General features: G+C 37.6%; 2 protein-coding genes across 3 annotated transcripts in view; both read left to right on the top strand.

The window, feature by feature from the left end:
- RAMP1 (receptor activity modifying protein 1) overlaps nucleotides 1-12,699 on the top strand; it is a 322,064-nt gene that overhangs the window by 85,420 nt on the left and 223,945 nt on the right. The window lies entirely within an intron of this gene.
- HDAC4 (histone deacetylase 4) overlaps nucleotides 1-12,699 on the top strand; it is a 207,281-nt gene that overhangs the window by 12,405 nt on the left and 182,177 nt on the right. For both annotated transcript variants that reach the window (XM_063317859.1, XM_063317858.1), the window contains exon 2: nucleotides 2,434-2,676. In XM_063317859.1, coding sequence (XP_063173929.1) covers nucleotides 2,655-2,676 — 22 coding nt within the window. In that variant the 5' untranslated portion in view covers nucleotides 2,434-2,654. The remainder of the gene's footprint in view (nucleotides 1-2,433; nucleotides 2,677-12,699) is intronic.

The raw sequence follows: 12,699 nt of genomic DNA, 5'->3' as shown, positions 1-12,699 counted from the left end.
ACCAGGATCTTGGATTTAGTGGGTCCCGGGAGGCAGGCCTTCTCTGCTGTGGCTCCCTCCTTGTGGAACATTGTCCCTCCTGAAATTAGGCTTGCTCCTACCCTGCTGTCGTTTAGGAAGTCCCTCAAGACCTGGTTATGTTGTCAGGCCTGGTGGTCTTTGGGAACGGGAGACATTCTTAGATGGCTCCACTATGGCTGACATTCTTGCTCTCTCTCTGGTTGGTGTATTTTAAAATTTTGTATTAAAATTTCTTTTTAATGATCATTTTATCTTTTTTTATAATGATTGTTATTTATTAACTTTTTATCTCGTTGTACGCTGCGCAGAGTCACCTTGTGTGAGATGGGCAGCCATATAAATGTGAGCAATAAATAAATAAATAATCAAGAGGTGTACCTTGCTACAATAAAGAGCATTCTGAAATCCTCAGCATGCATGTTTCTTAACCTGGCCTACTTTAAAGGGTTGTCCTCAATCTTGAAACCTGAGAGGCATCAAACCTTGCTTTTAAATTTTGAGTATAGTGACAGATCCTTGGGACACCCCACTGCCAGCTGAACAGGTTGCTGACATGTTAAAGCATCAACCACAAGTGGATATACAGATAATGTGCAATGCCATGATACAACTAACACAGCAATTTAAACAAGGCTTGCTTCAGCCAGGAGCAGTACAGCGACCTGCAGTCCAACCAGTATTTTTGTGCTCTCATGGGAGTATGCCAGAGAAGTTTGAAGAAGCCCAGGATCAATTTCTGACTTTCACAACTCAGTGTGAATTTTTTTTGGGAGATCAGCCAGCAGAATTTCCTACAGATTGCACCAAGTTGATTTTTGTTGTGAGTCTGCTGAAAGAAGGAGAGCCAAATGGGCTGTGTCCCTCAGTGAGGGCAATGATCCACTGTTGGTTAATTAGTGGAATTTCATGCCAAGATTTAGAGTTGTTTTTGACAATTTGGCCTGGAGAGCAACATCAAATCAGGAGTGACTCTCTGCCATTGCCCTTGATAAAGAGCTGGACCTGTCTTCACATGTGGGAGGAGGGGTGATTCCAAGAATGCTGTTAAGAGGGGAAGGAAAGAGTGAGCTGTTAAGGGAACTTTGAGAAAAGATTATACAGTTCTGAGATACAGGGAAAGTATTGGAAAGAAACTCTAAATAACTCCATCTTGATTTTGTTTAGACAGAGAGGAACTTGGACAGGCTTTCAGGATTCTGCTATTCTTCCTTACTACAATAAAGAGAATCCCTGGAATCCCTGGTATGTCTATGAAGGAATCCCTGGTATGTCTATGAAGGGCTGATAGGCCATTAAACTAGAACAAAAGGGAGAGGCTGGCAAAAGCCCAGAAAAAAATATATAGTAGAGATGGGCCATAATACTGTTGTAGAACAGTATGCTTCTTCCCTTTTTCTTAAAGATAATTTTATACAGTGAATGACATGAAGCAATATAGCATATTTTCCCACTTTTTGATGTTGACTGCTCTGCTTGGTAATGGTCACAAGAATTTACCTTGTAGAAACAATATATGCAGATTTCTCATAACTGCTGATAGCCTGGCTTGGGTGGTAGCATTAGCCAACCTTGGCTGATCTTGGAAAGCCAAGCATGGTCAAACTTGGTTACTGCTTGGATAGTTGTAAACCCAAGGACTTTAGGCTAAACTGAGAAAAACTAAAAAAAAAAATGGAAGAAGGTGGTGATAAACACTTCAGTATTGTTGCCAAGAAAAATGCAAGGATGAGACCATGAAGTCCAAGGGAATTGAAATCAACTGGAAGAATACTTTTTAAACTGTCCACAGCACAGGGATGTTTGCTTGAAAGCTACCTAAGTATGTGGTCTGTGGAGGAGAAAACATCTTTTGTCCAGTATCACAGTGTAACTAATGTGTGAAGCTAGTATCTGGTTGATGTGTGTGTACTATATTTCATTCTTATCAACATACTGCCATATCATTATGCCAATAATTAGTGATAGATAAATCCTCAAACTAATATTTGGTTTTTCCAGGATGGATCCATTTTCTTCAAAATGTCAGAAAAATCACTTTCCTCAATCTGGCATCTTGGTGGCTAGTGATGATAGGAGTCTGAAGGTCCCAAGAAGGCTAGGCACTTGCTATAATTTATTTGTTTTGAACAAGGATAATATGATGGAGATATGATAAAGTACTGCACTGAAATACTGGCTGCTAGCAGGCCCTTCCAATGCTGCTCTTACTGAGGGAGAGAGAATAGTTAAAACATAGCATATTCAGGAAGAGCAAGAGGAAAACACCAAAAAGTACAATGTTTAGGGAGGGATTCAAGTAATTTCTATCTGATTACAAGTGTTATCTTTATACTTAGTGTATGGCATCCCTTCTTAAATATGAATCGTTCTTTGTGTAAGCATTCAAATTTATAAGCCTTTTTTTCTTTACAGGTTTACATTTTGAAAACAACTTGAACATTCTACTATTCTTCTGGATTGCGTTGCTTTACAGAATAAAATGTTTTTCTGACTGAGAGTTTATCTAATGGCTATGAATCTGTTTCCTGGACATACTTTCTATGTTCTGCTGGAACACTGAAGCTCTTCAAGTTTATTGTCTGTGTAGAAGCCTGCCTCTCACACTTGATTAAAGAGGTTAGATTCTGCTAGCAATGAGTTCTCAAAACCATTCAGGTAAGGTTAAAAAAAAGCAAACATTTATTATCAACATGGAATATTAATTGTTAGAATAAAGAAGTGAAACATTCTTCCTCTCCTATACTTTGGTAGAATAGAGAGTTAGTTTGGATATCAAAATAGTTTTGTACTTCTACACATTTAAAAGCATGGGTGATAAGGTATATGCTTAAGGGACATCAAAACAGAAGCTTTTGTGAGCTTGAGCAGAATTATCCAGTACTTTCTTCTGAAACACACCTTACAGGTCAGAGCAAAGCCACTGTGCTTGCCACCCCACTTAAACTTTGTCCATAAGGATCTCTGGAGAGATCAGAAAAAATTAGCAGGACTACCAAAGCCATTTTCACAAGTTTATATTGGAAGGTGGTTAAAATTTCATTAAAACAGATTATTTTTTTCAGGTGAGGTTCCTCTAGCTGAAATGCCACTATCTGCTCTTGTACATTGCTTAGAGAAGGGTTATCTCTAAGTTAGCTATAACTGTTATACTCCTTGTGGTAGGCACAATTTAAGGAGATGCTGTGCAGATCTGCTTCAAGGTGTTTGGGACAATTTCCTTTCAAATACAAGTACTAATTGCATCCTGAAGCCGCACGTCCCTTTGGCAAGGTGTAATTAACTAATACTGGTAGCCCTCACTTGCCAACTGCAATTGGGACTGGCAACTCTGTCACTAAGTGGCATGGTAGTTAAGTGAACCAATATGGGTAGTTAAGTGCAATGTCATGTGACTGTGACTTGTGACTTCCTGCCAGCTTCCCCATTGACTTTGCTTGTTGGAAGCTGGCAGCGAAGGTTGCAAATGGCAATTACATGACTGTGGGACGCTGTGACCGTTGTAAATGTGCACAGGTTGCCAAGTGCCCAAATCATGATTTCATGACCGCTGGGATACTGTGATGGCTGCAACTTTAAGGACCGTTTGTAAATCTCCTTTTTCAGTGCTGTTGTAACTTCGAACAGTTGCTGAACGAGTAGTCAGTAAGCGAGAACTACCTGTAATGGAAAAGGTTTGTGTACTTAGTCACCTGAATGCTTTTAAGTAACTTGTCTTTAACTGTAATACCTCAAAAAAACCCTATATAATGATCCTTTAAAAGGAGACTAATTTTTATACTCATGTGAGAGGTCAGAATAAATGTCAGTGAGTTGATCAAAAGTCTCTCAAACTTGTAGCAGCAGGTGACCAAGGATTTTGAAAATGCTTTTTCATTTCATTAAAATCAAAAACACAATTAGCATTTCTTGTTACCTTAATAGTTTGTGGTAATATATATGAATAAATGAACTATCAGTATAACAATATAACTATATTATTAATATATGAAAAGTAGTTTAATCTGTTGTATAAAAATGCTGTGTGGTAAAGAGAAAAATACTAAAGCCGTAGAGAAAAAATAAAGTCAAAGAGACCCCTCCCCAGCAAATAGAAAAGAAACCCACTGTAATGAAATTAAACACTCAAAAAAGCAAAGCACCTGAATTATCTATCTATAATATATATGCCCATTTAAAGATTGTGTGTGATAACAGAATCAGACTGTTGGAAACTGGAAGTGAAGGTACAGTTAAAATTGAGCTTCCTTCAATTTTTTTCAATGTTGGGACTCAATATTTAAGCAGTGAATAGAACCTAGACCACAGAACACCAGATTGTCCATCTTGCCTCTTCATCGTTAAAAAGCTGATTTGAAGGTAGAGAGTTGACAAATCTTATTAAGCCAACATTTAGTATACCAGATATGACTGTTCTTCCATGAATACATGATAACCTTTTTGTCACAGTCCAAGTGTGATATATTCGAGGTCCTTCATAGATTGAAAGATTCCAAACTACAATACTGGAATATAATTTAACAAAACAGTAAAATTTTAAAAATCTAACTGCCTTCAAAGAAGCTGCTTTATTGTAGCATTAATGTATAATCAATCAGGAATTACAAGTAGACATGCCTATAACATGCATACCAAAGTTCCATCCAATTTTATAAATCTCTAGCATAGAAAAAATGAGAACCAACTGGGTCCAATAGACCCTAAAGAGAATATTTGTTGAACCAACTGTGTTTTCTTAAGTCACAAGAAATATATCTAATATTCCAGACAGAACTTGTTGAAATGGCCAAAGTGATTGATTAGATAAAAGACAATATCTACGTTGATTGGTGTCTAGAAACCCCTTTTTGCATAAAAAAGAAAAAAAGTGAATTTAGGATTTGTGGTTTTGATGATTAGATAGGATAGATTATAGAAAGAAGAGAATCACAGTGTAACTTTAGAGAGAGAGGTCAATTTATAATTGTACTTACAACTGCTGTAAAGAAGATTGGAAGGCACTTCTTTATATCTTTTTTCTTTTTCTGCTACTCTGCTATTTTCTTTTTGCACCTTAGTTTTTTCTTTCCTTTTTTCTTTTTCACTCTATTTTAGTTTGTATGTCTTATTCTTGTGTTTAAAATTTTCAGATACACACACACACATATATGAACTATAATATTCCTTAAAATGTGAAGCCGTTGACTGGATAATGTGGGATATTCCAATTCTCTATTGCAAATACATTGTATGTTGTCCAAATCTATTTTTTATTATTAATTTCTGATAATAGTTTTATTTATTATATTTATTATAATAAAGGCCTTATCTAATAAACTCAATGCCTCTGATGTTTCAAGGCCATCAGGACATTAGGATCAAACAATATAAATAGATGTCCCTTTAAGGCTACAGTGTGGCTTGGAAAGTGATAAAATCCCCACCTCCGGGCTGCTTTTACTGGTCAACCGCAAAATGTTGCAATCTTCTGGCTATGAACAACAATCCTGAAGGCAAATGGGATGATTCCAAGTATTCTCCTTAATCCAGAGGACGTTTCTAGGCTTCAGGAAAGCCTTCCTGAGCCTCCCAAAAAAGGTGCCGCGTTGTTTGCTCTGCCCGTCAAGCCAGCGGGCATAGCCGTTCAGTCCGCCATTCCCACCCAAAGCCATTTTTCCTGCTTTCTTGACCTTGGATGCAGTCTGAGGCAAACTCCTTAGTTACTATTATGTCTAGAGCTCTTAAAGCTACAGTTAATTTCTCATTTGGTTCAATCTTAGCTTCTCATTCTGCATAGAGGTGTGGGGAAAAATGTCTCCCAGTCAATGTCAGGGACTGATAATAGTTATAAGAAGCAACTACTTGAGGTTGCTTCTACCTCAGTACCAGGTTTTAGAGCCAAGAATGTATTTACCTTTTCTACAGAAGGAAATGGAATATCTGTTAATTTTTTGTTGAATCAATTATGCAAAGTCAATTTTTCATAGTTTTTTTGTTCAGGTACACTACCTTTATATACTGTTTGAATGAAGATAAAATATTGATACATCCACATATGTTAAAAAAAACTTTACATGGGTTGTACTGACTTTTTCATATGACTGTATGGCTAACAAGGAAGTTGAGCTGAATGTCATGAGGCACATACACTAGGCAAGTTTGATAAAATGATTTTAGGAATACTACGGGATGAAGCCCACCAGTGCAATATTGGATATATGTTATTTCAGAGGACAGGGAACACAAGAGTGTTGTATTTATGTGGTGTAACTAGCATTGTATATCAGGAATGAACAGAGGTATACTGGGCACTATCCCTAATTAAAAGCTTGGTGAAAAATGGTCAAACACAAACTATGGATTTTAGAAAGGTTAGTTAATAAACTATGAGTAATAATAGAAATGATGAAGGGAAGAAAACATTAAAGGCAAAAGTGTTGTGGCTAACTGACTTCTTGAAAAGGAGATTAAGGATAGTCCAGTCCATAGCAATGAGGGAGAAAACTAGGAGACTGCTAAAGGAGCCAGTGTTGTTGAATAGGCAGCACACACAGGAGTTATTAATGGGAATGGAAGGAAGGACTAACAACGAGGAAAGGTTCAGTTCAGAAATCTAGGAAATGAGATCAGAAGGGAAAGGTAGAAGATGACCTGAGGTTAGCAGGTCAGGTGAAATTCAACAAGAAGGATTTCTTCAAGTATGTCAACAGCAGGAGGAAGACAAAAGAGTCTTTTGTACAGTCATTGCTTATACCAAATGGAGAAATCTTAACAGATGATTAAGAAAAAGCATATGAACTCAACTTTGCTTGAGTAGCGCAGGCTGGGAACACAACAGGGGAGGGTGCGTGTCAGTAAAGGTCCATCTTGCTAATTTGGAAGTTTTCAAGCTCCCAGGCCTAATGAAATACACGCTAGAATAGGAAATGGCTGAAGAACTGTCAAGAACCTCTGTTAATTATGTTTGAGGAGTCTTGTGTTGGCAGATTGCTAGGAAAGCCTTTGGCCCAGGAGAGATCAGTCACACACCAGGCATTTCTATAAAAATAATTTTATTTACAGAAAGCAAAACATATTTAAAAGGTTCTGCATTTTTACAGGCTCTCAGAGCTGCTACATGCCTACACAGAAGAGAAACAGAAACTAAAACAAGTCCAGGCAAGTTGTTCCCCCCAGGTGCAAAAATTAACATTCGAAAAGGGGACAGTTGAATTCAACCTCTTCACCGGCCAAAATGATTAGTTACCATAGTAACCTTAATCTGTAGTAGAAAACATTAACATCTTGGAACCCTTGGGAGGTGCCAGAGGACTAGAGAAAAGCAAATAAACCTTACAGGAGAGGGGAGAGAACTAGTGAGGCTAACATCGATATTTGGAAAGATGATAGACAATAAATGATCAATAAATAGATGACAGATAATAAAGTAGGCCATTTGTAAGCCTTTTCAGGACAGTGCCGTGATTGTTGACAGCATAGTTTTGTGAGATAAATCTTGTCTCCTCTTTTGACAAGCTATTTTAGTGGACAAGGTGATTGCTGGTGGTATAAGTTACCTTAATGTCAGCAAAATTTTGATAAGATTCTACATGACATTCTCATTGACAAGTTATTTAAAGTGTGGTTAGATGGCACTGAAGAAATGAAGTTCTACAACTGGCTGGCTAACCTTACTGAAACAGTCAGCATGAATGGTTCTACATCAAATTGAAGAGCAGCAAGCAATGTCCTGTCTTGGGTCCAGTGTTCAACTTTTTTTTATTAATGGCCTAGATAATGGAATTGACAGGTTGCTTATCAAATTTGTGAATGACACAAAATTGGGAAGTCTGGTCAAATCCCAGGATGACAGAATGAGATTGCAGTCAATCTCAGATCAGGAAGACAAGACAAAACAAGATGTCCTAGAAGCGCGGCAGTGGAGAAGAATTTGAATTTCATGTTTGACAAGTTGAACATGATCCAACAGTGTGAGACAGTGGTTACAGAAGCTAAAACATTTCTAGGCCACATTGGAAGAAATACTATCAGACACATGAAGCTCTTGCTCTCCTTTTTCTCTGTATGTATTGTTGACACCATACCTGGAGTACTTGTATGATTCTAGGCATCATATTTCCGGAAGGAAATTGACAGGTTAGATGTGGTTCAGAGAAGGAAAAGTTGATGTAGGGACTTGAGGACACACCCTATCAGGACTGGCTGAAGGAACCTGGGATGTTCATTCCAGAGAGAAAAAAAAATGGAGGTGAGACATGATTATCAGTGTTCAGGTACATAAAACAATGCCATAGGAAAAAATGGTTAGGAACTATTTTCTATTGTCACAGAAGCTAAGGCAAAAAATTATGGATATAAGCTGCTGCTACCTAGGTAACACTTAAATATAAGAAAAAACTTCCTGAAGGTAAGATGCATACAATAGTAGAACAGTCTATATCTGGCATTCTGGGTTCTGCATCCCTGGAGGTTTTTGAGAAGAGGCTAAATAGCTACATCTTGAGGATGTTTAATTGGTTTTGCTGCACATTGCAGAATGCAATTTTATGGTTTTATGTTTCTTTGGGGGTGATGGGGGTGGAAATAATTATTCCAAGATATTTAAACAGTTCAAGTAATAGAACATATCCCCTTTTTCAGATTTTCATAGCACCTTTAAATCTAATTGGAAGCATACTAGACTTAATCCCAGTTAACCTGATGGTGTATCAACAAAATCTACAAATTTTGGTAGAGAACATTTGATAATTATCAGTCTACCAAAATGTATGATTATATATATTAACAGTGGAGTCCTTGGTGCCTTCTGAGCTAGGTTGTTTGCTTGCAGACATTTCATTACCTGACTAGGTAACATCAGCGCTAGAGAGTGTGGTGTTTGCTCCTTGTTTTTTATACAGTAGCTTGCCCTGCTAGTATTGGTAGGGGTATGGTTTTTTCCTTGGTAGTTCCTTGATTAGGTATGGTTTTCTGCTTGATTGTCTGATGTTAATCCCTGCTTATCTGAGTGTTGGCTGCTGGAAGGGATGTGTTGTGGCCTTTTTGTTTCCTTCTTAGCTTCTTATTGTCTCTTGAATGGGTGTGTAAATATGGTTTATCTCTATGTGTCTATTGATGGCTGATTGGTCTGAATGCCAAGCTTCCAGGAATTCCCTAGTGTTTTTGGATTTAGCTTAGTCTAGGATGCTCACAGTTTCCCAGTTGAAACTATGGTTGAGTCTGTCCATGTGTTGTGAGATTAAGGAATTTTCATTGTGTCTTCTGACTGCTAGTTGGTGTTTGTGGATGCGCTCTGCTCGTCTTCTGCCTGTCTGTCCTACATAGTGGCTGCTCCAGTCCTTACTCTGCATGTTATAGATGACTCCTGTTTTTTCTTCTTGGGCTACTGCATATTTTGGTTTACTTAAGATGTTTTGGAGGACTTTAGTTGGTTTGAGGGCTACGGTGATGCCGTGTGGTTGTAACAGTCTGTTGATTGTTTCTGAGTTGTTTCTGATGTATGGCAGTGTTATCCTTTTCATATGTTGGTTGTGCTGTAGCAGGTTGAGTGGTCAGGAACGTTTTGATAAAGTTGGGTGGGTATCCATTTTGCTGGAAGATGCTGTATAGGCAGCCTGTTTCCTTTTTCTCATGTTCTGGGTTGCTGCAGTGCATTTGTACTCATCTGAATAATGTTCTTACACAGCTCCTCTTGTGGGAGGCTGGGTTATTACTTTGGTAATGGAGCACTTGGTTATTTGCGTTTCTAATTTCCATCATTTCCTCTGCTGATGAGGATATCCAGGAAGGATAGTGTGGTGTTGTTTTATACTTTATTTGTGAATTTTATTCCTTTGAAGATGTTGTTGATTGTTTCATGTGTCTTCTCTGGTTGTTCCTTTTATATTATGACTAAGGTGTCATCTGTATACTGGATCCATACTTTCTGCTGTATGTGTGGGAGTGCTACAATTTCTAGACACTGCATTTCAGTCTCTGCTATGAGTCCTGAGAGTGGTGATCCCATGGGTTCCTCTGATTTGTTGGTATATTTGTCCATCAAACTGAAAGTAGGTAGTGAGGCAGAGGTTAATGAGCTGCCCAGATTTGTTTAAGATGGGCAGCCATACAAATCTTCCAAATACATACATACATACATACATACATACAGAAAGTTCATGATTCTGGGTATTTCAAAGTGTATTTGGCTAGGTCGGGTATGTTGTGTAGTACTGCTGCCATGGATTCTTTTGCTAGTTCTGGATCTATAGACATAAAGAGTGCTGTGATATCAAATGAAACCATAATTTTATCTTCTACTTTTAAGTCTTTGATTTGCTGGAGGCACTATAGTGGGGAGTTGATATCCACTCTCCTCAGTGAGAAGTCCGAGGTTTTTTGTAAGTTCTTTGGCTATGTTGTATGTTGGGGTCCATGGTAATGATACAATTGGACAAAGAGGTATGTTGGATTTGTGTATTTTTGGGCATCCACTGCTTTTCATCTGCCACTGTTCTCTTTTGTGATTTGACCTTTTTTGGTTAGGTTGTTGGAGATTCTCTTGATCAGGTTGTCTAGTTTCTGTATTAGGTATATTAACATATATTAAACTTTAGCCACCTTTATAACCCCACATATCTTTTGATTGCTTCTTAAAGCTGTCAGTAGTTTCAATATCAAATTAAACATAAGAGAAGATAAAATACATTCTTAACATCCTGATTGATAAAGAAGTAATTCATTTTGTGGGGCTTGGGCAATGGTGGCTTGCTAAAAGGAGCTTTTTCCTGTCCTGCTCTGAAGTTTGTGGTATTTTTTTTAAAGCTTAGGCATTTAAGCTATGGGTTAAGCTAAGAAAGTTCAGCTGAGGGGTTTCTGGTCTCCCCAGGCTACTTTCTTGCCATCTGGCCTCCACACAGATGCATTTTTTAAAGCTGCCCACCAAATGTTGCTCCTCCCTCTTTTCTCTTTCTTTCACTTTTTTTCCTTTTCCTTTTTCCTTGGCAGAGGGATTTAAAGAACTTTTAAAAGAATTAACCACTGGATTATTATTTTTGTGTATGGGATTTTACAGTGGCAACTGTTTCATGTATTAGATCTTACAAATACGATTGATTGATTTGGTAACTTTTCCATATTGAAGTGGAGGAGGAAAAGAGAAAGAGGGATAGCAGCAGCAACAACAGTACTGTGGTGAGATGAATCGCTCTTGCAAAAAGATACGGCAACTAAGGTGAGTTCTAGAATTGTACGTACTGGAAAAAGTACTGTTTTGGTAACGCAGCAGTCTGATTTGATCTAATTGGAATTTGGATTATCAAGATAATTTGTCAATGGAAGGAAGTTGTGAGGACTTCTGGGGGAGGTATAGCAAACCGAAGACAGCTCTTGAGAAAGCAGAGCTGATGACCATGGCAAAGACCAAGGGACTGGTCTACTCACAAAACCTCTCAGGATAAGGAGAGGACAGGAGATCGCCAACATGTGCTCTGGAGAGCTGCCCCTTGCGAGGAGACTGCAGGACAGCAGCTTTTTGCAAGTTTGAGTGCCGGGAGACCCTAGGATTAGCCATCTTGCTTGCAACTGCGGCAGATACTTTTAAAGGATACTAAATTCGCAAACCTTACTTTCTAATCACTTTTGGAAATTGCTCATTAACTATTTCTAAGCTATTAGAGACCTTCAGAATGACAAGCTTGAAAATACTGGGTGAGTCTGCCTTCAATCCTGAACAAAAGAAAATTTTAATCACAAGCTTAAGAATTTAAAGAATCTGAAATAAACAGCAAAAAGCTAAATAAGATTTTGATCTTAGAAAGTTATAAATGGACTAAGGGTCCAGATTAAATTGGAATATAGAAACTTTTACAATAAGATTTTGGAATTAATTATAAAGAACAGCTTCTTGTGGGAAATAGATTCTGTTTTCGTTTTTACAAGACACAACAAAAATAAGCAATTTCATGTTTTCAAAAACTGGACACTAGAGGGGACTGAAGTTTTTAGATCAAGGAAAGATTTACAAGCCTGTAAAATGTTGCAAAATGTTGTAACAATGAAAATATTGAAGGAGATTTTTGAAGAATGGAATCAGAAAATAATAGCCACAACATCAACAATGTCAGTAATGATGTCTGCTTCTATGGATAGACTATGTCCAAAAGATGTTATTGAAATGACAGATGTAGAACATATTTTATCTGTCAAGATAGAGATGGTATTGAAAGTGGATTTACAACTGACAGCCCAAGAGAATGACTTAGAGAAGGATGTTTCACTGGACCTACAAAAGAAACTGGCTGAAGTTTTAAAATTTAAAAGGGAAATACAAATGACAAACCAAAGAGAGTGACCTGGATAATTTTTTCCTTCTGGATTTACAAAAGAGGTCTGTTAAAGCCTTGAAGACCTCTGTGCAATTGGACAAAGGAGAAATGAAGAGAAGTCAAATCCCATGACAATATTTGAATAAAGATTAAGACTGTTAGGAGTAAAAGGAAGGAATATGAAGTTAGCTTATTTGATTAAGGTTAAAACAAGATACATTCTTACTTCTGGCAACCTTTTATGGACTTTCTGCTGACACCAGAACTGAAAAGATGATGTTTTATGGATTTGTTTATAGATAAGAGATGGGATATGAGATGAAAAGATAAATGTTTGTAACCTTAGAGGGGGTGAAGAGTCACTAAATTTGTTTACAGGTAGTCCTTGATTTGTGAC

Source organism: Candoia aspera, chromosome 1 (assembly GCF_035149785.1).
Source record: "Candoia aspera isolate rCanAsp1 chromosome 1, rCanAsp1.hap2, whole genome shotgun sequence".
NCBI lineage: Eukaryota > Metazoa > Chordata > Lepidosauria > Squamata > Boidae > Candoia > Candoia aspera.
The sequence above is the reverse complement of the archived record's forward strand: the minus strand, read 5'-3'. Positions and strand labels throughout refer to the sequence as shown.